Raw genomic sequence first — 27,526 nt, forward strand, 5'->3', positions numbered from 1 at the left:
ATGATCTTAACACACACACACAGCAAAATAAAATCTCACTGTTTCCTGATACTAACTGTAAAATTCGAAATTATACGCATTCACAGCTCTTAAGTTCCTATTTCAGTAACTCCTGACAATATTTGTGCCATGGATGTAGAGACAAGTGAGTCCTTCTCAAATTTATTGACAAATTTTTTCACAAATCTGACAGCTTGAATATTCCCAGTTTCAATAACCTGCAGACTCTTACTAAGCTCTCCATTTGCAAGATTACAAACTGAATGCTGCCTGATGGGTTGGTCTCATGGACAGATGGTATTTAACTGTGATAAGTGCGAGGTGATGCACTTTGGAAGAAGAAACAAGATGTATTAATGAGTATTTGATGAATGGCAGGACACTGGATAGCTTAGAGGAACCAGAGGAATCTTCGGGTGATTATTCACAAATCCCCGAGGTCAGAAGAGCATGTGAATAGGATAGTGAAGGCATATGGAACATTTGCTTTCATCAGTCATATCATAGACTATAAGAGCAAGAAGGTAATGTTGGAGTTATACAGTGTATTGGTTAGGCTACAGCTGGAGTACTGTGTGAAGTTCTGGTCAACTCACTACCACTGGAAGGGCTACAGAGGAGGTTCACCAGGATGTTGCCTGGGATGGAGAGACTGAGGCATAAGGAGAGACTAGATAGGCTTGGATTGCTTTTTCTAGAGCTAAAAAGACTGAGGGGTTGGGGGTGACATGATTGAGGTACGATTACAAGGGGTATGGACAGGGTGTATAGAGAGCAGCTGATCCCCTTGGGGGTTAAGGGGTCAATCACGAGAGGGCACAGTTTTAGGGTAAGAGGCAAGAGATTCAGAGGGAATTTGGGACAAAAAGCCAGGTTGGGGGAGCCTGGGAAGGTAGTGGAGCCTGGAAACCTTACAACCTTTCAAAAACAAAAGGCTGAACCCTTCAAATATCAAAACATTCAAGGATGCGGGACAGGAAATGGGATTAGTGCACTTTTAGTGGTAGTTATATTGGTACAGACTTGATTGGCCAAGGACCCTTTTCTGCACTATATGAATCTATGATGTAACAGGTTCCCTGAACCCCTTCTGTGAGAGAACGAAAACTCAATCCTGATGGCTTCTGAACCGAATCAAGGAGAAACTTTGCTCAGTCCTAGATTCCTCATAAAGTCCACAGTATAAACAGTTTTCCATTAACACCAGTGGGATCTACAGTCACCTGCTGTTTGATAAGTGATGGATAGAGTCAGTGCTCCTGAAGAACTCTGGTGTTTTTTTAAGAAACTCTTCACAGAGGTAGTTAACAACATCTGCCTTTATTTGAAATCCAAGAATCCTTAACTAAGCATAATGTGTTCATACAGAGTGTGGAAGGTCAGAGGTTGTACTATGTACATAGCAAGAGGTGAAAGGATGGGATTGGACGGAAGGGAAGGATCCAGAGAGGCGTCAGTACCTGCAAGTTTTTAGAGTTTGCATTCCTTAACACCTGAATACCTTATAAAAACCTGGAGGGTAACAGAAGGCAATGAAGCTGAACAACATCAAAGAGAGAAAGGAAAATCCCAGAGAGAACAGCAGAGCTTCAAGATCAGCATTTCAAAAAGACAAGTGACAGTGAATCAAACATGAAAAGGTAAAACATCGAGGATGCTGGAAATCTGAAATAAAAACAAAGTGACGGAGAAACTCAGCAGGTCTGGCAGCTTCTGTGGAGAGAGAAACAGGGTTAATGCTTCAAATTAAGGGTAAGCGAAGGCCTAGCGGTATTATCACTAGACTGTTAATCCAGAGACCAAGGTAATATTCTCAGGACCTGGGTTCAAATCCCCCCACAGCTCGGACTCCAATACGATTTTGCTTCAGACAGAAGCAGTTGACTTGGACAGCCCATCAATACCAGAAACAAGTCAGGAATTGAGACACAAATCTGTTTATTACATGATATGGAGCCATGAAGAAGAATCATTACAAACATGTAGCTCTGATACTCCTCTCATCCACAACAGCACAGTAACACATACCATCACATTTCACATCCTCCCAGATACACAATGTGCAAAACCTGCAATGGTGCAAATTTTATAGCTCATTAAAGTGAAGCGCATAGTGCAGGGACAACAAAAATAACCTTCATTATTCCCACGACAGGTAAAGCACAGGGTTAGCTATGGAGTAAAGCTCTGCCACACTGCCCCAAAAATTCTCCCTGATTGATGCTCAGAGCACCTCAAAGCATACCACTGTAGGATTTCACAGGCTTCTGATCCATCTGTTTAAAGGAACAGGGTGGATCTCATCACAGAGACAAGAATGTGAATTATTTTCATTAAAAGGTTATGATTCTAGGGGTCAACTGGAATTAAAATTCAGATCAACCATGACCAAACTGAATGATCAGGTCGGAATAAAAAGCTTCCTTCAGAATGCTACTGTCAAGAAGCACAATTAAAGGTGGTCACCTCAGGGAGGAAAGTCAGGCAGCACCTGAGGATCAGGACACTTGATCTTTCGGGCTTTAGCCTGATGGAGGATCCTGCCTGAAACATCGACTCTCCTCCTCCTCAGATACTGACCAACCTGCTGTGCTTTTTCCAGCATCAGACTTTATTGACTCTGACTCTCCAGCGTCTGTAACACTCACTACCACCTCAGAGAGTTAACAGGGTAGTGTGCAGGAAAGTGACGAGAGCAGTCTGAGGGCCTCAATGTTTGCTGAGGGAGAGACTGTGGGGAGTGGATATCAGGGGCCATCTACAATCATTATTGCACCAGTGTTAACCAGGGATTATATGTGGTTCAACACTCATCTTGGCAACATCACTGGCCAGCCAGTTACTAACACACTGTACACGAACACAAACACTAACTGACTGCTCCACATTCAGCACATGGCATAGACAACTCTGCTCAGAATCCAGCCAGCCCAGTCCAATCTGATGCCAGCAATGTCCAGCCAGCCCTGTCCAGTCGGTCAATGTCCAGTCAGTTGTGTCCAGCAGTCAAGATTCATTGGATGTCCCTGAAATTAAAGCAATGATAAATTCTATGAGGAGATCATTTCAGATTTTGGCCTGAGGTGATTTTAGCACATTCTCCGCTGCCTCCAGAAGCTCTGTGTTTCCCTGTATGTCACCTTGTTGTGAAGGTCCTTGCAGAGTGCAGGGTCATCTGCTCTGCCTGTACGAAGGGCACAGATGGTGGCAGTTTTGCAGGCTTGCTGACACGGTTGGGCAGTGTGGCCTTTGTGGTACAGGAACCAGTACCTCTGGAAGAGACGGTCATCGAGCAGGAAGCGGTTGATCAGGTTGTCCATATCGACAGGAAACGCAGACTTCATCCCATAGGCCTCCCGGAGCCTGTACAGGAAAACCCACCTGGGATTGTCTCCCTCATTGGCCTCAGTCAAGTTCAGGATGTAGGTCTCATGGTCAAGAACTGAATGTGAACTCGCTGGATAATTCCCATCAATCTGGTAAACCCGAAACCCTGTGGAAAAACAAGGCTTTTTTTTAAAAAAAGGAACAACTAAACCAGCAGACAGCATTTCTGGTGCTGGAACATTTCAGGTAACAGGAGCTCAAACCCCACACAGGCACTTGAATCATAGAGTCATAGAGATGTACAGCCCGTCCATGCCGACCAGATATCCCAACCCAATCTAGTCCCACCTGCCAGCATCCGGCCCATATCCCTCCAAACCCTTCCTATTCATATACCTATCCAAATGCCTCTTAAATGTTGCAATTGTACCAGCCTCCACCACATCCTCTGGCAGCTCATTCCATACACGTACCATCCTCTGTGTGAAAACGTTGCCCCTTAGGTCTCTTTTATATCTTTCCCCTCTCACCTTGTACCCCTCTAGTTCTGGACTCCCCGATTCCAGGGAAAAGACTTTGTCTATTTATCCTATCCATGCCCCACATAATTTTGTAAACCTCTATAAGGTCACCCCTCAGCCTCCGACGCTCCAGGGAAAACAGCCCCAGCCTGTTCATCCTTTCCCTATAGCGCAAATCCTCAAACCCTGGCAACATCCTTGTAAATCTTTTCTGAACCCTTTCAAGTTTCACAACATCTTTCCGATAGGAAGGAGACCAGAATTACATGCAATATTCCAACAGTGGCCTAACCAATGTCCTGTACAGCCGCAACATGACCTCCCAACTCCTGTACTCAATACTCTGACCAATAAAGGAAAGCATACCAAATGCCTTCTTCACTATCCTACAGAACATAGAAAAGTACAGCACAGAACAGGCCCTTTGGCCCACGATGTAATTAGGATTAGATTTAACCCTAATGTAAAATATAGTAACCTAACCTATGCACCCCTCAACTCATTGCTGTCCATGTGCATGTCCAGCAGTCGCTTACATGTCCCTAATGACTCTGCTTTCACCATCACCGCTGGCAACGCATTCCATTCATTCACAACTCTCTGTGTAAAGAACCTAACACTGACATCTCCTTTATACCTTCCTCCTAATATCTTCAAAATCTACCTGCAACTCCACTTTCAAGGAGCTATGAACCTGCACTCCAAGGTCTCTGTTCAGCTACACTCCCTAGGACCTTACCATTAAGTGTATAAGTCCTACTAAGATTTGCTTTCCCAAAATACAGCATCTCACATTTATCTGAATTAAACTCCATCTGCCACTTCTCAGCCCATTGGCCCATCTGATCAAGATCCTGTTGTAATCTAAGGTAACTCTCTTCGCTGTCAACCACACCTCCAATTTTGGTGTCATCTGCAAATTTACTGACTATCTCTTATGCTCGCATCCAAATCATTTATGTAAATGACAAAAAAAGTAGAGGACCCAGCACCGATCCTTGTGGCACTCCACTGGTCACAGGCCTCCTGTCGGAAAAACAACCCTCCACCACCACCCTCTGTCTTCTACCTTTGAGCCAGTTCTGTATCCAAATGGCTAGTTCTCCCTGTATTCCGTGAGATCAAACCTTGCTAACCAGTCTCCCATGGGGAACCTTGTTGAACGCCTTACTGATGTCCATATAGATCACATCTACTGCTCTGCCCTCATCAATCCTCTTGAGAATTTGAGTTTAACTGGAAAATGTTGAATTTGGTTGAAGTGAAGGTGCGAGATTGTCATAAAATCTTCAACTTGTTTCCAAAAAACCTTGAGGGCAGGAGACAAGCCATGAGATCCAGTTATTATTGTTACAATCAAACACATTGCTATGTGACTTGTTGTTCAAGAAGGGGAGTAGAGACAACCCTGGTAATTATAGACCAGTAAGCCTTGCTTTGTTGTGGGCAAAGTGCTGGAAAACGTTATAAGAGTTAGGATTTATAATGGTCAAAATATAAGTAAGTTGATAAGGGACAATCAATGTGGTTTTGTGAAGGGTAGGTCATGTCTCACAAACCTTATTGAGTTCTTCGAGAAGGTGACCAAACAGGTGGATGAAGGTAAAGCAGCTGATGTGGTGTATATGGATTTCAGCAAGGTGTTTGATAAGGTTCCCCACGGTAGGCTATTGCACAAAATACGGAAGCATGGGGATTGAAGGCGATTTAGCGGTTTGGATAAGAAATTGACTAGCTGAAAGAAGACAGAGGGTGGTGGTTGATGGAAAATGTTCATCCTGGAGTTCAGTCACTAGTGGGGTACCACAAGGATCTATTTTGGGGCCACCGCTATTTGTCATTTTTATGAATGACCTGGAAGACTGTGTAGAAGGATAGGTTGGTAAATTTGCGGATGACACTAAGGTCGTTGGACTTCACCAATCTCATTTCCCCTCCCCCCACCTTACCCCAGTTCCAACCTTCCAGCTCAGCACCATCCTCATGACCTGTCCTACCTGCCAGTCACCCTTCCCACCTATCCACTCCACCCTCCTTTCTGACCTATCACCTTCATCCCCACCTCCACCTACCTATTGTACTCTTGGCTACCTTCTCCCCAGCCCCACCCCCCTCCCATTTATCCTCCACCCCAGAGGCTCCCTGCCTGTATTCCTAACGAAGGGCTTTTGCCCGAAACATCGATTTTCCTGCTCCTCAGATGCTGTCTGACCTGCTGTGCTTTTCCAGCACCACTCTAATCTAGACTCTGGTCTCCAGCATCTGTAGTCCTTACTTTTGACTAAGGCCGATAGAGTTGTGGATGGTGCCGAAGGATTGTTGCAGATTACATAGGGATATAGATAAGCTACAGAGCTGGGCTGAGAGGTGGAAAATGGAGTTTAATGCAGATAAATGTGAGATAATTCACTTTGGAAGGAGTAACAGGAATGCAGAGTTAATGGTAAGATAGTGTAGCTGAACAGAGAGATCTCATTGCACATGTACATAGATCCCTGAAAGTTGTCACCAGGTTGATAGGGTTGTTAAGGCATACGGTGTGTTAGCTTTTATTGGCAGAGGGATTGAGTTTCGGAACCATGAGGTCATGCTGCAGCTGTACAAAATGTGGGTGGGAGCACATTTGGAGTATTGCATACAGTTCTGGTCACTGCATTATAGGAAGGATATGGAAGCTTTGGAAAGGGTTCAGAGGAGATTTACTAGGATGTTGCCTGGTCTGGAGGGAAGGTCTTATGAAGAAAGGCTGAGGGACTTGAGGCTGTTTTTGTTAGAGAAGGAGGTTGAGAGGTGACTTAATTGAGACATATAAGATAAGCAGAGGGTTAGATCCGGTGGCCAGTGACAGCCTTTTTCCTCAGTTGGTGACGGCTAGCACGAGAGGACATCGCTTTAAATTGAGGGGTGATGTATATAGGACAGATGTCAGAGGTAGTTTCTTTAGTCAGAGTAGTAAGGGTATGGAATGTACTGCCTGCAACAGTAGTAGACTCGCCAACTTTAAGGGCATTTAAATGATTATTGGATAGACATATGGATAAAAATGGAATAGTGTAGGTTAGATGAGCTTCAGATTGATTTCACAGGTCGGCGCAACATCGAGGGCCCAAGGGCCTGTACTGTGCTGTGATGTTCTACGTTCTATGGCTGCAGTCACATACAGATCAGGATCAGATTTTCACATTGGAGCACTCCACAACAGGCTATATAAACCACTCTGCATCCTGAGTTAAGTACAGTCTACCCCTCCCTCCCTACCCACAGCACCCATCCCGCCATCTTGCCCACATACAGATCCCACCCCCAGCACATGTGCCCCACGTACCTGGATTGAGGTTGATGTACGTTGTGACACTTGGGGAAATGAAAGCCACAGATATTGCACGGCTCAGAGTCTCCTCATCGTAAAACAGCTCAAACTCATCCACATGGGTATGGCCAAAAAACTGGGCAGCAATTGTCCCCTCATACCTGGGACAGCAAGGAGAGAGTTAACAGATCAATAGTGAGACCACAGAGGGGGCAAACAGAGTGGGTGGCAAGGGGGCAGCAAGAGAGATTGATCAGAATGATGGGAGTGGGGGAAGGAAGAGATTGAACAGAGTGGGAGAGAGGGGAGAAAGGGTGCAGTAACGAGGGGAAACAGAAGACAGAGGGAGAATAGAGGTGGTGTTGGGGATGAAGAGAAGGTGAACTGAGTGAGGAGGGATAGAGGGCAAGTGAGGGAAGTCAGACAATGAATGGAATGGAGGAGAGGGGGTGAATGAAGTGAGGGGGGAAGAGACGGGGAACTGCATGGGCAGAGTGCCAGGTGTGGTGTGAGGCAGGAGGCTTGTGGGGGGCATGGGGGCTGTGTCAGAGGGTGGGGCGGAGGGGTGGCAGCAGAGTAAGAGTGAATAAAGTGAGGCGGTAGGGAGGGTGAACAGGGTGAGGGTTACAGAGACAGAGTTAAGATATTTGGAGGATACTGTGGTGAGGTATCTCACTCGCTCTGTCTCACCTACCTATTAACAATTCGGTAATAGTTCCAGCTCCAAACCTTCATACAGAGACCTGGTGGGATGTGACCAATGATGTGAACCTTGAAGAGTAACAACAATAATTTGAAACGTTGGTGAGATTTGGTACACAATGGTAAATTAGAACAGTCAACAACAGATCACATTCAGTACCAGCCCTATCACACTACTCTCAGAATGAGGTCAGAGATCAGAAAATATCACCAATCAAGTGAAATCAAACAGCAAGGACTGAGTCTGAACACTGACAAGACAAACACAATGAAGGGATACATGAAAAGAAACTACCACAAAGGTTGAAGTAAATGGAACAAGTGAGACTTCTCTGTTGATGAATGATAACTAAAGATGGCTGAATGATACACAAGTGAGAAGGATGGAGACAGCCAGAAAAAAATTCTGTAAAGATGAAGGACATTGTAACTGGAAGAAAACTCTATGACAAGGAGAAGAATCTCATAAGATTCTACAGTCTATCCATTTTCCTGATACCTCAGAAACTTGGCTACTGAGTAAGGAGCTTTTAAAGAAATAATGGCCTGTGAGATGTGGATTCCTTTTACTGATTCACAGCATATGGTTGTTGTTGGTTGGACCAGCATGCCTGGATCTCTCACCACCTGTGACCAGTGAGGATCCTGTCCCTAAAAATCCCACAGTACATTGGATTCGAGTCTGTTTAAAAATTCAAATTCCACAATCTGCATGGCCTCCAGACCATTAACTGAGTCTCTGGATCACTCAAAACTCCACATACAGATTATAAGACGAATGAGATACAGAGTGGCTTGACATTGCAAGATTAGACAGAGTTCTCAAAATGGACAGCAAGGAAAGACAATTACCAGCCACTTGATCAGAACAGAGAAGAGAGATCGCTCTTCTCAGGGGCAAAGTGGAGAACAGCAGAAAGGGGTTAGCCACAGCATAGTTGGATGACGTATGTGACAGAACTGTTGTGCGAAGACAGGGTAAAACACACAAACCTGACACCGTGAACAGCAGACTGCCTTACCAAGAATCACAAACAGCAGCACACCATTCCTGCTCGCACACTCCTTAAAACCCAAATTGTACTCCACACTCAGTCTGCCACTGCCTTTCCCTCCCTGTTCACCAAACTGGATATTTGTGTATTTCTCAGCTGGCCGTTGCGTACGAGATATTTTAAGGAAGATAATGGAACATTTCATCTCTTATGAAGCCAAACATATCAGAGATACTGCTTTCCATTTTGAACTGTGAGAAACCACAACATTGAAACATACTAAACCAACGTCTTTCTGAAGTGTCAGAATCAGCCAACTGTCACACCACAGCCTGTTACTGAGCACAGCAACAGGAAATTTGCAAAACAACAGACACCACCAGTACTAACACAATTCAGCGGTGAGGTGTTCAACGGATCAATTCTGACCATTAGTTGGAACAGAAATGATAACAAGCTACAGAAGGGAAAGGCAGACCTGTTTAAAAAAAAACTGTCTGCCTTCTGATATGGAGGAGCCGGTGTTGGACTGGGGTGAACAAAGTTAAAAATCACACAACACCTGGTTATAGTCTGATGAAGGAGCAGCGCTCCAAAAGCTAGTGCTTCCAAATAAACCTGTTAGACTATAACCTGGTGTTGTCTGATTTTTAACTTTGTCTTCTGATAGAAAATCACAAAAAAACCAGGAAATTTGGGAACCAAGGATTTGGCAAGTGTGAGGGACTCAAACAAATAAATATTAATTTAATCATGGAGAAAATCCCCTTGAGTTGACAACCTGTATATTGAAAAGTAGTGGCTATGGAGATTAAGGATGTGTTGATTTTAATTGTCTAGATTTGGTTTCAAGAACATTCCTTGTGGATTGAAAGAAGGCCTATCCTGCTCCTATGATCCCAAGTTTGGAATTATAATTTCCCTGGAAAGAAAGAAAATGAGGTAACTCTGGCCACTAGGCCAACCACGAGTATATGGATGGTGCTAGAATCTACTCAGCTCCTGGAAAGAACACTTAGAGAAAGTCAGGATGGCGAGTGGCTTGGAGGGAACTTGCAGGAGGTAGTGTCCCCATGTATCTGCCTTTGACCTTCTGGAAGGAAGAGGACATGGGTTTGGAACATGCTGTCTCAGAATCTTGGGTGAATTTCTACAGTGCATCTTGTAGATAGTACACACTGCTGCTACTGAGCGTTGGTAGTGGATGTGGTGCCAATTAAGCAACTGCGTTGTTTTGAATGGCGTCAAGCTTCTTGGAGCTGCCTCCATCCAGGCACATGGCGAGTTTTCTATCATGCTCTTGACTTGTGCCTTGTAGATGGTGGACAGGCTCTGGGGAGTCACAAGGTGAGTTACTCACAGCAGTATTCCTAGCCTCTGACCTGTTCTTGTAGCCACTGGAAGTTTCCGATTTATGACTTTTGAATGCAATCCCATTCGGGAGTGTGATTTTAAAGGCCCAACGTAAGGCTGTTTCCTGTACTTACAAACCACGACTTTCCACCGCCCTGCATTGTGTTCCAACCCGTCTACAAAACAACTTGCAAACTGACTCAATAATGTATCCTGTTTGTAACTCAGAGACTCCCTGTACATGGCAAGTCCAGTTGAGGTTTTAATTAATGGTAACTCTTCAGGGTGTTGATATCACCACTGAATGTCAAGGGACGGTAATCAGATTGTCTCTCATTGGAGATGGTCAAGTGTCTGGCATTTGTATGGCATGAATATCATGCAAGCTGAGCAGGTTATTGCTGACACACTGATTGAGCAGTAACTGACCGGGTTGGATTTGTCCTGTTTTGTGTGGACAGGACACACCTGGGCAATAGTCCCCATTGTCAGGGAGATGCCAATGTTGCAGTTGCATTAGAATAGCTTGGCTAGGGGAGTGGCCAATTCGGAGCAGTATTCAGAGCCTCCAAAGTTTTCTTGGCATCACGTGGTGTGACTAGATCTGCATCGAAAACTGTCATCTGTAATACAGGGGACCTCTGAAGGACGAGATAGATTATCTATCTGGCACTTCTGGCTGGATTGTTGCAAATGCTTCAGCCTTATCTAATGCACTCATGTGTTGGGCTCTTCCACAAGAATAAAAACAAAGTGTTGGAAATACCACGAATATCAATGTTTGTAAAGTGAGAAACGGAGTTAATGTTTCAAGTTGAATGGCCTTTTCTCGGAGAAACTGAGGACGGCAGGTGCTGGAGAGTCAGAGTCAAAAAGTGTGGTGCTGGAAAAGCACAGCAGGTCAGGCAGCATCCGGGGAGGAGAGTCGTGTGGAATGTGATGAAGAGCTAATGCTCAAAACATCACTCTCCCACTCCTCGGATGCTGCCTGACCTGCTGTGCTTTTCCAGCACCACACTCTTTGACTCTGCAAGTTTGATAGCTTCACCAGGTCAGCCCCTCATCTTCAGGTATGCCTGGTGCTGCCCCTACTGCCCTCTTACAATCTCCACTGACCCAGAAGAATGAGTAACCTGAAGGATAAAATTCCTCAGGAGTGTCACAGGGGAGATGCTAGGAGAATGCTTTCTCAAATTGGGGATTCAAAGAGGTGTGGTGGGAAAGTGTCACAAAGTATGGTACTGGTCATTTAGGACTAAGGCAAGGACCCAAAGGACTGTGATTCATTCGAATTCTCAGTTATTGAGTACATGAAATTAGATAGTCATTGATTCATCTGCGCGGAGTGATTTATGGGATATGGAGCGAGCGTGGGGAGTCACAGGAAAGGTGGATCGCCATAGGCTCATTAAAATGATGGAACAGTCTCAAGGGGCCGAATGGCCTACTCCTGTTAAAACCAGAAGACCTGTAGATGTTGTATATCAGAAACAAAATTAGAAATTGATCTGAGGAAGGGTCACTGGACCCGAAATGTTAACTCTGATTTCTCTCACCAGATGCTGCCAGACTTGCTGAATTTTTCCAGTAATTTCTGATTTTGTTTCTAAAATAAAGCATTGGCAGGTCTTATTTTCTTCTTCAAAGACCGCAATTTCTTCCCAGATGTGATCGACGATGCCCTCCACCACTTCCCGCTCCTCCGCCCTTGAGCCCCGCCCCTCCAATCGCCACCAGGACAGAACCCCACTGGTCCTCACCTCCCACCCCACCAACCTCCAGAAACATTGTATCATCCGTCATCATTTCCGCCACCTCCAAACGATCCCACCACCAGAGATATATTTCCCTCCCCTCCCCATCATAGTTCCGAAAAGACCACTCCCTCCGTGACTCCCTCGTCAGGTCCACACCCCCCCCACCAACCCAACCTCCACTCCCGGCACCTTCCCCTGCAACCGCAAGAGATGTAAAACTTGTGCCCACACCTCACCCCTTACTTCCCTCCAAGGCTTCCTTCCATATCCACCACAAATTCACCTGCATCTCCACACACATAATTTACTGCACCTGCTGCACCCGATGTGGCCTCCTTTATATTGGGGAGACAGGCCGCCTACTTGCGGAACGTTTCAGAGAACACCTCTGGGACACCCGGACCAACCAACCCAACCACCCCGTGGCTCAACACTTTTACTCCCCCTCTCACTCCACCAAGAACATGCAAGTCCTTGGCCTCCTCCATCCCCAGACCATGGCAACATGACGCCTGGAGGAAGAGCGCCTCATCTTCTGCCTAGGAACCCTCCAACCATAAGGGATTAACTCAGATTTCTCCAGTTTCCTCATTTCCCCTCCCCCCACCTTGTCTCAGTCAAATCTCTCGAACTCAGCACCGCCCTCCTAACCTGCAATCTTCTTCCTGACCTCTCCACCCCCACCCCACTCCGGCCTATCACCCTCACCTTGACCTCCTTCCACCTATCACATCTCCATCGCCCCTCCCCCAAGTCCCTCCTCCCTACCTTTTATCTTAGCCTGTCTGGCACCCTCTCCTCATTCCTGATGAAGGGCTCATGCCCGAAACGTCGACTCTCCTGTTCTTTGGATGCTGCCTGACCTGCTGCGCTTTTCCAGCAACACATTGTCAGCTCTGATCTCCAGCATCTGCAGTCCTCACTTTCTCCTTTCTGTTTTTGGGCCTACTCCTGTTCCTGTTGTTTTCTCTTCTTCAATTCCGTCCATCACTCTGACAAATTCCATAACAAACTGCAACTTGCAAACCTCCATTCATCTTTAATTCACTCCCCTCCCGGAGGGAAACACAGTTTCTGCTGTAAATTATTTTCACTTGTTGAAGAAAATTCTACTTCCTGAAGAATTGACTGTTTCACCAGAGCTGTGTGCCCTTTGAAATCTATTACCCGACTGGTTTAGTCTCACGTCGGATGCCTGGGGTGAGGAATGTACTGCCTGCCTAGCCCAATCCCTCATTACCTTGTCACCGCTGTCTTCTGCTTCCTGCAGGATGCTGACCAGCCACTGCAGCTGACCAGCTGGATCGGTCGAGTTCACCAACAGCCAGAAGTTCTCATGGGAACAGAAGTTCATGTTGAGTGAAACAAGTCGCAGTCCAGGATTGAGTTTCACTGTGTAAAACCCCGCTCTCCTGAGTGAGAAACACACAGTCAACAAGCACAGAGCCCTCCAAACCACCCAGATCCTCCCTGGACCGAGAGAACCATTACCTCCATCAGCCTTCACCAGCCCCCGAATGGACTCTGCACATTTCCCCCTGATCTTGGACACCTACATGGTCTTAACAATTGTGCAATCCCCTGCATATGTGATGTGTTTAAGAAGCAGATTTAGTCACTGCTGTGAATGCTGAGACAATTTCACCCCACTGTGATGACCATCCTCAACTTGTCCAACTTGAATAGGACCAAGGGAGTCAGGGTCTGTATGTTTGCTGCACCGAACTAGCTTCTGTCATACAGTCACAGAGATCGACAGCACAGAAAATACCCTTCGGCCCATCAAGTCTACACTGGTCAAAGACTACCACCTAACTATTCTAATCCTATTTCCCAGCACTTGGTCTGTGACCTTGTCTGCCTAGGTATCAGAAATGTACATCTAAGTTCTTCAATAATGCTCTGAAGATTTCTACCTCTCCCACTCTCACAGATAGTGAGTTCCAGATTCCCAGCACCCTCTGGATAAAGATGTTTTTCCTCACATCTCCTCTAAACCTCCTGCACATTACCTTAAATCTATGCCCCCAGTCACTGATCCCTCTATCAAGGGCAAATGCTTCTTCCTGTCTATAAGACCATAAGATATAGCTGAAATCGGCCATTCAGCCCACTCAGTCTGCTCTGCCTTTTAATCATGGCTGCTAAGTTTCTCAACCCCACTTTCCTCTCCTTACCCCATTACCCTTGATCCTGTAACAAGGACCAACCTCTCTTAAATACAGTCAGTGACTTGGCCTCCACAGCCCTCTGTAGCAATGATTTCCTTAGATTCACCACCACTCTCAGGCTGAAGACATTCCTTGCTACCTCAGTTCTCAAGGGTTGTCCCTTCACTCTGAGGCTATCCCCTTGGGTCCTAGTCTCTCCTGCTAGTGGAAACATCTTCTCCATGCCTACTCTGTTCAGGCCCTCAGTGTTCTGTAAGTTTCAATCAGATTCCCTGCCTCCAAAACAACCATCTATCTAAACTCCATCAAGTACACACCCAGAGTCCTCAAATGCTCCTCATATAACAAGCCGTTTCTTCCCTGGGATCATTCTTGTAAACCTCCTCTGGACCCCCTCCAAGGCCAGCACATTCTTCCTTACATATGAGGACCAAAACTGCTCACAATATTCCAAATGCAGCCTGACCAGAGCCTCATACAGCCTCAGCAGGACATCTCTGCTCTTGTGTTACAGCTTGCTTGAACGAAATGCTAATATTGCATTTGCCTTCCTAACTGCCAGCTGAACCTGCATGTGAACTGTAACAGAATCCTGAACTAGGTCTCTCCACGATTCTTTGTGTTTCAGATTTCCAAAGCCCTTCAAAGTTTAGATAAGAGTCAATGCCTCTATTCTTCACAAAGTGTATAGCCTCATACTTTCCCACACTGTATTCTATCTGCCACTTCTTTGCCCACAACCCTAGCCTGTCCCAGGTTCTTCTGCAGCTTCCCTGCTTCTTCAATGTTATCTGTCCCTCCACCTACCTTTGTGCCATCTGCAAACCTAGCAACAATGTCCTCAGTTCCTTCATCCAGATTATTAATATATAACATGAGTAGCTGTGGTGCCAACACTGACCTCTGCTAAACTCAACTAGTCACTGATTGCCATCCTGAAAAAGGCCCCTTTATCTCCACTCTCTGACTTCTGCCAGCCAGCCAATCCCGTATCCAGGCCAGTACCTTGTCCCTAACACCACGGGCTCTTACCTTATTTAGCAGCCTCCTGTGTGGCACCTTGTCAAAGACCTTCTGGAAATGCATATAAATCACCTCCACTGGCTCTCCTTTGTCTAGCTTGCTCGTTCCCTGCTCTAGAATTTTAACTGATTTGTCAGGCGTGACCTTCCCTTGGGGAAGCTGTGCTGACCCAGCCCTATTTTACCATGCACTTCCAATCGCATTCTTAATAATGGGACTCCAAAATCACAAGAGAGCCCAGCAGCGCTCACATCATGCAGTTAGAACACATTGCCTGGCCCGGCATTTCTATTTTAATCACTTAGTTTGATTTTAAAAATGTTCCCTCTTGAGTCTTTCCATCTTTCACTTTGTAACTTATTAATATTCCACCGATTTACCTTCAATCTGAAAGTAACCTGTAATCACAAAACTATCACCAGTCAATGAACTTCCTGAAATATTGCCAAACCTGTCCCCATTCCCCACCGCATCGCGATCCTGTCTCCCCCCCCTCCCCGCCGCGATCCTGTCCCCCCCCACTCCCCACCGCGATCCTGTCCCCCCCCACTCCCCGCCGCGATCCTGTCTCCCCCCCACTCCTCGCCGCGATCCTGTCCCCCCCCCCCACTCCTCGCCGCGATCCTGTCCCCCCCCCACTCCTCGCCGCAATCCTGTCCCCCCCCACTCCTCGCCGCAATCCTGTCCCCCCCCTCTCCCCACCGCCTCGCGATCCTGCCCCCCCCTCCCCAACCATATCTCAATGACAGTAATGACAATGCCCCCTATGCTGTAATGTGCTCCCTCAACTTGCCCGCCTTGTTTGTCAGATCCTTGCCTATTGGCTGAAAGGTTATTTGAACATTTTCTGCCATATTTCAAAAGGTTCGGACTGAGGGAACTGCACACTTGCTGGAAGGCCAGTATCAGAGAGCACTGCACTGGCTGATAACAGAGACTACAATGGACCATCTCCTCACGATCTCACGAGGAAGTGCACCCACCAGGGGGAGAAAGCTTTTCAGTATAGAGGAGACCCTGCCTATATCCCCATCCTTCTGCTCAGATTCTTGTTTACCGGAGAGTTTCCTGAGCTTCCTCAGGCAGCCAGCCTTTCCAGGCCTGCACCATTGCACCGTAGAGCCAGGCAGAGGACTCGTTACCGTGGATGAAGGGAGGAGGGAAGCTGTTGACTGGAGTGCTCTCATGATTACCAACGGCTGGGTAGACAGCAACATGGCCCAGGTATTTCTGGATGAGTCCAGTGATGGTGTTGAGAGCCGTGAGTTGGTCTTTCCGGGTCTGGTGCCAGACATCATGAGCTGGAATATCCCCAGTCCAGTAGACCAGATCAAAGTGTCCAGGTTGAAGATGCTGTAGAAGGTTCTCGATGGTGTGGAGGGGAAGGTCACACTTGCTGTATTCACCCCACTTCCCAGCTCCTTTCCGATGGCTGGGGGGTAAACCTGAGCCCTTCCTGCAGCACAAGGGGTCCCGGCAGTCAGGGTTACTCCCTGGGATGTAATCTTTGTCCCAGTGAATGTCTGTGAGAAATAGTACCCTTGTGACAGGAGAACCAGGGAGGGGTGGCTTGGGGGGGATGACGGGAGGCTTTGGTGTGTCAGGGAGTGTGACATTCCAGTCAGAGTAAATGTCCCAATGACCACAATCAACACCCAGGAACAAGCCACAGATCTCTGATGGCTTCAGGATAGATTCAGTCCAGGCAATTATCACATCGTGTTTGAACAAGGCAACGGCCTGGACACAGATATCCGGAGGGGCCAGCTTTAACCGGACACACAGCTTCGAGGCAACAACAGCTACCTCATCCATGTTACTGTTAAACTGTTAAAAAAATAAATAACACCAATTAGCACAAAGCACCTTGATATAACAACCTATTACATAAATATAGTACAAATATATTCAGTCCCAATGAAGGTCCTGCCCAAAAGGTTGACTCTCCTGGCCCTTGGATGCTGCCTGACTGGCTGTGCTTTTTCCAGTGCCATACTTAATGGAGATGTGAATTATTGAAGCTGGGTTGGTGATAATGATAATGTCAAGGGCACAGAAGTGGTTTTGTGGTTCAGTGGTTATTGCCCTGTCTGAGTGAGAAGCTCCACATTCGAGTCCCAGGATGGGGTTGGCCACATTGTGCATTCGGAACAGGGCCAAACCTGCAAATTCTTCCAACACACATGCAGGGAGAATGGCTGAAGTACTGCCTGAGCTACCTTTCCAGTTTTAGTTTTGAACTGGATAGCAATGAATAACTGTCTCCCTGCTGAAGTTCCCATCCCAACTGCCATTCTGGTTTAAACTCTCCCAAACAGCACTAGCAACCCCACCCCCATCCCGAAGACATTAGTCCCAGTCCTGTCCAGAAACAATCTGTTCTACTTGGACTGATCTACTGACCTAAACATTCCTAGGAAATTAGAGAGTGGTAAATTCAAAGAAAAGGCATACAAATTGGCCAGAAAAAAACCGACAGACCTAAGAAGTGGGAGCAGAATTCAACAAAGGAGAATAAAAGGATTGATAAAGAAAAAGAAAATAGTGTAATAGTTAGCTTAGGAAAAATAATAAAACTGGCTGTCAGTATATGTGAAGCTTGGGGACAATTGTGATTGGTCAGGGGGAAGGCTGGATTGGCGAGGTGACTAGGAAGATGGATAGGTTAGGTCAGGTCAGGGAGGTGAGGAGGATGGGTGAGGCTAGACATTGGGATAGGGCTGATGAAGCCATTGAGCTGTAAGATCCCCAAGTGAAACATCAGGTGCTGTTCCTCCAGTTTCTGTTTAGCCTCACTCTGACAGTGCAGGAGGCCAAGGATGTTAGTGAGGGTGGGGGTGAGGGAGGTTAAAATGGATGATAACCGGAAGGTCAGGTTGGTTGATGCATGAGAGCGCAGATGCTCCATGAACTGGTCCCCGAGTCTCCCCGGTACAAAAGAGACCATATCAAGAGCAAAGAATGCAACAGATGAGGTTGGATGAAGTGCAGGTTGAATCTCTGTTGGATCTCCAGGTCCTCCCTCCCAACCCACCCCATATACTTCTGGGCTCCCTCCCCTCCCAGCCCTGACAAAGGGTTTTGGCGCACAACGTTGACTTTCCTGCTCCTTGGATACAGTCTGACCTGCTGTGCCTTTCCAGCCTCACAGTTACTAACTCAGGCTTCTACCATCAGCAGTCCTTCACATCTCTAAGTCATAAAAACCAACTGTGAAGTGTTTTGTAGGTATATACAGAGAAAAAGATTGGTGAAGACAAATATAGGTCCCTTGCAGTCAGAAAGAGGGGAATTTATAACGGGAACAAAGAAATGGCTGACCAACTAAACACATCCTTTGGCTCGGTGATCACAAAGGAGGACACAAGCAACATATCAGAAATGTTGGGGAACACAGGGTTTAGTGAGAGGGAGGAACTGAAGGAAATCAGTATTAAGACAATAATGGTGTTGGGAAAATTGAGATTGATGGGATTGAAGGCAGATAAATCCCTGGAGTCGAAGAATCTACTTCCAAGAGTACTTAAGGAAGTGATCTGAGAAATAGTGTGAGCATTGGTGGTGGTTGTCCAAGTTCCTAGAAGCTCCCACAGATTGGGCAGGAACTAATGTAATCCCTCTTTAAAAAGGGAGATACAGAGAAAACAGGAACTATCAACCACTTAACAGAACACTTGGAGAACAATAGCAGGATTGGCAAATGGATTTACAAAAGGGAAATCATACTTTGGAAATCGACTCAAATTCTTCAGGGATGTAACTAGTAGAGTTGATGGGGGGGGGGGGGGGGCACGGCAAAGTCAGTGGATGTGGTTTATTTAGATTTTCAACAAAGTTCCACCTAAGAGATTAATCTGTCAAATTAAAGTACAGGAGATCAGGAATAGTGCACTGAGCTGGATAGAGAACAGATTGGCAGACAGGAAACAAACAGTAGGAATAAATGGGTCTTTTTCCAAATAGGAAGGCAGTGATTAGTGGGATATCACAGAGCTGTGTTTAGACCCTAGCTATTTACAATATACATTAATGAGTTAGATGAGAAAACTAAATGTAATATCTGCAAATTTGCAGCTGACGCAAAGCTGGGTGGGAGGGTGAGCGGTGAGGAGGTGCAGAGATGGCGTAGTCAGAAGATACACGACACCAAGTTATAGTCCAACAGGTTTATTTGAAATCAAGCTTTCGGAGCATCTGATGAAGGGGCAGTGCTCTAAAAGCTTGTGATTTCAAATAAACCTGTTGGACAATAACCTGGGGTCATGTGACTTCTGACTTTCTTCACCCCAGTCCAATACCAGCACCTTCACATCCCAAATGTGATTTGAACAGGTAGAGGAAGTGGGCAAATACTTGGCAATATAATATTTATAACCGTGAGGCTGTTCACTTTGGCAACAAATAACAGGGAGACAAATTATTATCTGAATGACTATAATTTGAGAAGAGGGGACTATGCAATGAGACCTGGGTGTCCTTGTACACCAGTCACTGACGGTAAGCATTGCAGGTGCAGCAGATGGTGATGAAGTTGGCCTTCACAGTGAGAGGATTCAAGGGCAGGCACAGGGATGATTTGTTGTAATTATACAGGGCCTTGGTGAGACCATACCTGGAATATTGTGAACAGTTCTGGCCTCTTTATCTGAGGAAGGATGTTCTGTAATGCAGGGAGTATACCAAAGTTTCACCAGACTAATTCCTGGGAAAGCCATGACGGACCTTTAGATTAGATTACTTACAGCGTGGAAACAGGCCCTTCAGCCCAACAAGTCCACACTGACCCGCCGAAGCGCAACCCACCCATACCCCTACATTTACCCCTTACCTAACACTACGGGCAATTTAGCATGGCCAATTCACCTGACCCGCACATCTTTGGACTGTGGGAGGAAACTGGAGCACCCGGAAGAAACCCACGCAGACACGGGGAGAACGTGCAAACTCTACACAGTCAGTCGCCCGAGTCGGGAATTGAACCTGGGTCTCAGGCGCTGAGAGGCAGCAGTGCTAACCACTGTGCCACCGTGCCGCCCACAAAGGGGGTTAAGGAGGGGTTAAATCATAGAATAGAATCCCTACAGTATGGAAACAGGCCTCTCAGCCCAACAAGTCCACACCAACCCCCTCTGAACAGTAACCCACACAGATCCATTCCCCCGACCCTATATTTAGCCCTAACTAATGCACCTAACCCACACATCCTGAACACTAAAGGCAATTTAACATGGCCAATTCACTCTAACCTGCAGATTTTTGGACTGTAGGAGGAAACTGGAGCACCCAGAGAAAACCCACACAAACAGTCGCCCAAGGAGGGAATTGAACTTGGGTCCCTGGCGCTGTGAGGCAGCAGTGCTAACTACTGAGCCACCGTGCTGAACTGGAGCTCATAAGAATGAGGGGGCATTGCATAGACATCTACAAAATTCTAAACTAGACAGGATAGATGCAAGAAGAATGTTCCTGAAGGTGAGGTGTCCAAAACCAGAGCTCCTGGTTTAAGGATAATTAGTAAATCTTTTAGAGTTGAGATGAGGAGAAATTTCTTCATCCAGAGTGTGCCAAGCTGTGAATTCACTGCCCCTTAAAAAAGTAAGGCCAAAATATGATTTCAAGGAGGAGTTTAATATAGCACTAGGGGCTAAAGGGATTAAAGTATAACATTTAAAGTATAAAAGGGGGAAATAGGAAGAGGCTGTTGAGCTGGACGATCAGCCATGATCATAATGAATGGGGGAAGCAGGCTCGAAGGGCAGAATGGCCGACTGCTGCTCCTATGTTTCAGTGACAGGGCTGAGTTTGCAATTGTATTTGCTGGTGATACCAAGTGGTCTGTCTGTTGTGGTTTGGTGTGGTTGAATAGCCAGTTCAGTCATTTTGATTGGAAAGTGGAAAGACAGAATAAAGGTCTGTCCTAATCCTCACAGGGTGCAAGAGCAGAGGAATCTAGGCATACACACACATGGATCTTTGAAGGTGGCAGAACACATTAAAAAAGCAAGTTGGATCCTCAGTTATGTCTGACCCATCTTGGCCAATTCTGCCCTCACCCTTCCCCTCCTTCCCACAATGAAAATGGGGTTCCCCTTGGCCTCACTTGCCATTTCATCGACCTCCACGTTCAAACGATCACTCTCCGTTATTTGCACCATCTCCAGCAACAGGCAAACATTCCCCTCCACTCCACTGCCAACATTTCTCAGTGACCACTCTCTCCCCGACACCTGAGTCCACTCCTCCACCATTCAGAATATTTTCTCACTCTGCCATGGCATTTTCCCAATCCTCCATCTCAATACAGAGTGTCACAATCTCAGAGGCTGACCCCATGACGTTTGTCCTCCACTTGTCTTCCATTCCTTTCACCACAACTCCCACCCACACCCTCACTGGCTGCTCCTCTTTACCTTGTTCTCAGCCAAAATGAGGAGAAAGTGAGGACTGCAGATGCTGGAGATCAGAGCTAAAAATGTGTTGCTGGAAAAGCGCAGATCAGGCAGCATCCAAAGTGCAGGAGAATCGCTGTTTCGGGTATGAACCCTTCTTCAAGAAGGGCTTATGCCCGAAACGTCGATTCTCCTGCTCCTTGGATGCTGCCTGATCTGCTGCGCTTTTCCAGCAACACATTTTCAGCTCAGCCAAAATGACCCAATTTCATCCTTTCACACCTTATTTTACAATATTCTACATCTCCATTTCTCTTTCACCACAATTAGCAACCCCCCTTTTGTCTTTGGCACTGAGTATGTACACTGTGTGCACCCCTTACTCCTCCTCTACATGCTGAAAACATTTTTTAAAGTCACCATTTTTCTACCCCTTTCTGTTAACTCTGTTCCCCTCTCCCCAAACTTGCCAGTCCTGTTGTGTTTCCCCAGCATTTTCCTCATTTGGTATAGATTTTCAGCATCTGCAGTATTTTGCTTTTATTTAAGAAAGTTGTAAAGCATACATATCTTTGTGTTGATAAGTAAGGGTATAAATTACAAAAGGGACAAAATTATTTCCCATGTGTTTAAACAACAGGCCTTTGTACTCAAGCTCCTGAGTGGGATGTGAACCCAGAACCTCACAACTCAAAAGGGGAGCCAGCTACTCCTGAGTCACAACCAAGAGCAGAGAAAGTGGGATGTTCCGGTATCTATGATGAAGGTATATCCTTAAGGAGGAATATCAGGATTTTAATCCAGCAACAATGAAGGTTGTTCCGTCAGTGTTGAGCAACATTCGCAGATGATTCAACCCTGCTCTTCACTCTGGTGAGGGTGATGCTGCTAACGACTGGTCATGTCATTGATCAACTCCAGTCACCCCACTACTCTTGACTCACTCCAATTGGCCTATCAGACCAATGGATCCACATCAGATGCCATATCACTTGTCCTTCAGTCCTCCTAAGAACATCTTAACACCAAGAACAGTTATGTAAGAATCCTACTCATTGGCTATAGCCCAGTCTTCAACACTACTATCCCCTTGAGACTGATTACTAAACCTAGTGATCTCGGACTAAGCCCCACTCTCTGTAACTGGATCCTCAGTTTCCTCACCCACAGCCCACAATCAGTGCAGATTGGGGACAATATTTCATTGTCACTAACACTCAATATTGGAGCCCCCCCAGGAGTGCGTACTCAGCCTCTTATTGTACACACTGTATACCCATGACTGCGTCGCCAAATACCAGACTAATGCCATTTACAAGTTTGCTGATGATACCACCATAGTCGGTCAAATCTCAGATGGCAACGAAACAGACTACAGACGGGAGGTGGGAGACCTGGAGAAATGGTGCACTGAGAACAACCTAGCTCTCAATGCCGGCAAAACCAAGGAACTCATTATTGACTTTTGGCGGGATGTTACTCATGCCCCCCTCCACATTAACAGCACAGAGGTGGAACGAGTGGACAGTGTCAAGCTCCTGGGAGTGGTCATCCACAACAAGCTTTCTTGGACTCTCCATGTGGACGTACGGTTACAAAGGCCCAACAATGTCTCTTCTGCCTCAGACAGCTGAGGAAATTTGGCATGATCCTTACCAACTTTTATAGGTGTGCCATCGAGAGCATTCTGTCTGCAAGTCTCACTACCTGGTATGAAAATGTGTTGCTGGAAAAGCACAGCAGGTCAGGCAGCATCCAAGGAGCAGGAGAATCGACATGTCGGGCATAAGCCCTTCTTCAGGAATGAGGAAAGTGTGTCCAGCAGGCTAAGATAAAGGTAGGGAGGAGGGACTTGGGGGAGGGGCGTTGGAGATGCATTGCAATCCAATTCAATTCAATTAACCTGGATGTGACATGAAGATGGTACAGCTAGCTTGGGAGAGTCATACTGAGAAGAGAGCTCTAGGCTTCAGAGTAATAGAATTGAAAGCTGTGGGTACAGATATAGACTGAGTCAACAGGCTCAGTGGACAATCTTGCATCACACAGAGAATAATGACAAACCACAAGATGATTTAATGTCCACAATTGCACATCGCGTTTCAGTTCCTGATTTTAGTTCTCATAAACACCTAAACCAAACCCATTGCACAATTCACCCACAGATAAACTGCCAGCAATCTGCATGTCCAGCTAGTTTTCATCTTACAAAATATGTATAAAATTGAACCAGTTGCATCTTTTCGCAAATAAAGAATGTCATCACTTCTAGTTTTTAACTCTTTTCCAATATAATTAAACTGATCTAAAGAAATGTGTTTTTCTTATTTTAAAGCACTGTATCTTGAAAACAAGGCTGGGGAAAGAATGCCAGGTGCTTAAAGAAAAACAATGACATGATAAAGCAATTATTTTAAAAATGATAACGTGATCAACAGAAAAAAGGAAAAGGATAAAAGTTAGTTTAGGGTGTAGGTTTGCTGGCTGAGCTGTAGGTTTGATATCCAGACGTTTCATTACCTGGCTAGGTAACATCATCAGTGGCGACCTCCAAGTGAAGGGAAGCTGTTGTCGCCTACTTTCTATTTATATCTTTCTCCTGGATGGGGTTCCTGGGGTTTGTGGTAATGTCATTTCCTGTTCATTTTCTGGGGGATGATAGATGGCATCTAGATCTATGTGTTTGTTTATGGCGTTGTGGTTGGGGTGCCAGGCCTGTAGGAATTCTCTGGAATGTCTTTGCTTAGCCTGTCCCAGGATAGATGTGTTGTCCCAGTCGAAATGGTGGTTTTCTTCATCCGTGTGTAGGGCTATGAGGGAGAGAGGGTCGTGTCTTTTTGTGGCTAGCTGGTGTCCGTGTATCCTGGTGGCTAACTTTCTTCCTGTTTGTCCTACGTAGTGTTTGTGGCAGTCCTTGCATGGAATTTTGTAGATGACGTTGGTTTTGTCCATGGGTTGTACTGGGTCTTTTAAGTTTGATAGTTTTTGTTTGAGAGTGTTGGTGGGTTTGTGTGCTACTAGGATTCCGAGGGGTCTCAGTAGTCTGGCTGTCATTTCTGAAACTATCCTGGGACAGGCTAAGGAAAGACATGCCAGAGAATTCCTAGAGGCCTGGCACTCCAACCACAACGCCATAAACAAGCACATAGATCTAGATACCACCTATCAACCCCTCGCCCCCAAGAAAACAAACAGGAAATGACATCACCATAAACCCCAGGAACCCCATCCAGGAGAAAGATATAAATAGAAAACAGGCGACAACAGCTTCCCTTCACTTGGAGGTTGCCACTGATGGTGTTCCCGAGCCAGGTAATGGAACGTCTGGATATCAAACCTACAGCTCAGCCAGCAAACCTACATTTGAGCTACAAATCTTCATGAAAGTTAGTGTTAAGGTACATAGAGGCCAGTATTCTTTCCATGTTGCTCAGTGTTTTTGTTTATACAAAAGTTATAATGTTGTGTTTGAGCAGATTTGCAGAGAGAGAGAGACAGAGAGAGAAACCCCAAAACAGAGAGAGGGGGGAGAGAGAGAGAAACACCAAAATAGAGAGAGAGGGTGGGTGGTGGTTGGGGGGGGGGGGTGGGGTGGTTGGGGGGGTGGTGGGGTTGGGGGGGTGGTGGGGTGTGGGTGGGGGGGGGGGGGGGGTGGTGGGGGGGGTGGTGGGGGGGGGGGTGGGGGGGGGGTGGGGGTTGGGGGGGGGTGGTGTGGGGGGGGGGGGGGTGGGGGGGGGGGGGGGGGGGGGTGGGTGGGGGGGGGGGTGGGTGGGGGGGGGGGGGGGGTGGGGGGGGGGGGGGGGTGGGGGGGGGGGGGGGGGGGTGGGGTGGGGGGGGTGGTGGGTGGGGGGGGGTGGGGGGGGTGGTGGGTGGGGGGGGGGTGGGGGGGGGGGTGGGGGGGGGGGGGGGGGGGGGGTGGGGGGGGGGGGGGGGGGGGGGGGGGGGGGGGGGGGGGGGGGGGGGGGGGGGGTGGGGGGGGGGGGGGGGGGGGGGGGGGGGGGGGGGGGGTGGGGGGGGGGTGGGGGGGGGGGGGGGGGGGGGGGGGGGGGGGGGGGGGGGGGGGGGGGGGGGGGGGGGGGGGGGGGGGGGGGGGGGGGGGGGGGGGGGTGGGGGGGGGGGGGGGGGGGGGGTGGGGGGGGGGGTGGGGGGGGGGGGGGGGGGGGGGGGTGGTGGGGGGGGGTGGGGGGGGGGTGGGGGGGGGGTGGTGGTGGGGGGGGGTGGGGGGGGGGGGGGGGGGGGGTGGGGGGTGTGGGGGTGTGGGGGGGTGGTGGTGGGGGGGGTGGGGGGGGGGGGGGGGGGTGGTTGGGGGGGTGGTGGGGGGGTGGGGGGGGTGGTGGGGGGGGTGGGGTGGTTGGGGGGGGTGGTGGGGTTGGGGGGGGTGGGGGGTGTGGGGGGTGTGGGGGGTGGTGGTTGGGGGGGTGGGGGGGGTGGGGGGGTGGTTGGGGGGGTGGTTGGGGGGGGTGGTGGGGTTGGGGGGGGTGGGGGGTGGGGTGGTTGGGGGGGTGGTGGTTGGGGGGGGGGGTTGGGGGGGGGGGGGTTGGGGGGGTGGGGGTTGGGGGGGGTGGGTGGGGGGTGCCGGTGTCTCCTCAGCCCCCGGTCCCGGTCCCGGTCCCGGGCCTACCTTCAGCGCCAGGTCCAGGCCGGTGAAGAGGCCCCAGCAGGCAGAGCACGACAGGTTCTTCCAGCTCAGGCCGGGGCTCAGGGCCGCGGCCCCCGGGTGCAGGCCGACTGCCAGCAACCAGAGGCCGAGACACACCGAGAGGATGGTCCGGACCGCCATCGGGACAGAGCGGAGACTGTGTCAGAGACACCGGGACATGGGGGCGGGGGGAGGGGCCTGGGGGTGGGGGCGGGGCCTGGGGGTGGGGGCGGGGCCTGGGGGTGGAGAAGGGGCTTGGGGGCGGGGCCTGGGGGTGGAGAAGGGGCTTGGGGGCGGGGCCTGGGGTGGAGAAGGGGCTTGGGGGCGGGGCCTGGGGGTGGAGAAGGGGCTTGGGGGCGGGGCCTGGGGTGGAGAAGGGGCTTGGGGGCGGGGCCTGGGGGTGGAGAAGGGGCTTGGGGGCGGGGCCTGGGGTGGAGGAGGGGCTTGGGGCGGGGCCTGGGGTGGGGGTGGAGGAGGGGCCTGGGGGCGGGGCGGTTTCTGTAGGTGGGGCCTGTGGATGGGGGCGCGGGGAGGGGTTGCTGATCTGTAGTCGGGGCCTGGAGAGGAGGCGGTGGATGTAGGTGGGGCCTGGGGAGGGGGATTGGGGTGCGGGTGCGGGCACGGGGCTGGGACGAAGACTGTGGGCGGGGCCGTGGTAGTGGGCGGGGCCGTGGTAGCGGCCGGTTTGGTGGGCGGGGCGGAGTCTGTGGGCGGGGCCGTGGTAGTGGCTGGTTCTGTGGGCGGGGCCGTGGTAGCGGCCGGTTTGGTGGGCGGGGCGGAGTCTGTGGGCGGGGCCGTGGTAGCGGCCGGTTTGGTGGGCGGGGCGGAGTCTGTGGGCGGGGCCGTGTTAGCGGCCGGTTTTGTGGGCGGGGCCGTGGTAGCGGCCGGTTTGGTGGGCGGGGCCGTGGTTGTGGGCGGGGCCGTGGTGGTGGGCGGGGCCGTGGTAGCGGCCGGTTTGGTGGGCGGGGCGGAGTCTGTGGGCGGGGCCGTGTTAGCGGCCGGTTTTGTGGGCGGGGCCGTGGTAGCGGCCGGTTTGGTGGGCGGGGCCGTGGTAGTGGCCGGTTTGGTGGGCGGGGCCGTGGTAGCGGCCGGTTTGGTGGGCGGGGCGGAGTCTGTGGGCGGGGCCTGGGGGAGGGTGGGGTCAGAGTGTGTGAAGATACTTGATGGGGAGGAGCCAGCACCAGGTTATAGTCCAACAGGTTTAACTGGAAGCACTAGCTATCGGAGCGCTGCTCCTTCATCAGGTGGTTGTGTAATAGGACCATAAGACGCAGAATTTATAGCAAAACATTACAATGTCATACAAGTAAGATGATATATTTAATAAACCTCAATTGTT

At 48.8% G+C, this 27,526-nt stretch overlaps 1 protein-coding gene across 1 annotated transcript; it reads right to left on the reverse strand.

Annotated features, from left to right (window-relative positions):
* Positions 1-1,304: 1,304 nt before the first annotated feature.
* Positions 1,305-26,363, reverse strand: smpd1 (sphingomyelin phosphodiesterase 1). The gene is made up of 6 exons (XM_060826404.1): positions 26,170-26,363; positions 16,217-16,986; positions 13,206-13,377; positions 7,853-7,929; positions 7,174-7,319; positions 1,305-3,493 (listed from the first exon to the last, which is right to left on the reverse strand). Exons 1-6 carry the CDS (start codon positions 26,326-26,328, stop codon positions 3,090-3,092), a joined length of 1,728 nt encoding a protein of 575 aa, XP_060682387.1. The 5' UTR covers positions 26,329-26,363; the 3' UTR covers positions 1,305-3,089.
* Between the last annotated feature and the right edge of the window lie 1,163 nt (positions 26,364-27,526).

Source organism: Hemiscyllium ocellatum, chromosome 6 (genome assembly GCF_020745735.1).
Source record: "Hemiscyllium ocellatum isolate sHemOce1 chromosome 6, sHemOce1.pat.X.cur, whole genome shotgun sequence".
NCBI classification, from domain to species: domain Eukaryota; kingdom Metazoa; phylum Chordata; class Chondrichthyes; order Orectolobiformes; family Hemiscylliidae; genus Hemiscyllium; species Hemiscyllium ocellatum.

What these genes read in the sequence shown, in the direction of transcription:
- smpd1 (XM_060826404.1), bottom strand. Translation starts at nt 26,328, where the DNA reads ATGGCGGTCCGGACCATCCTCTCGGTGTGTCTCGGCCTCTGGTTGCTG. An exon ending in GAAGCTCAGGAAACTCTCCG is followed by an intron (nt 13,378 to 16,216) that starts GTAAACAAGAAT and finishes TTTCTCACTCAG; the next exon opens with GAGAGCGGGGTTTTACACAG. An exon ending in TATTACCGAATTGTTAATAG is followed by an intron (nt 7,320 to 7,852) that starts GTAGGTGAGACA and finishes TTGCTGTCCCAG; the next exon opens with GTATGAGGGGACAATTGCTG.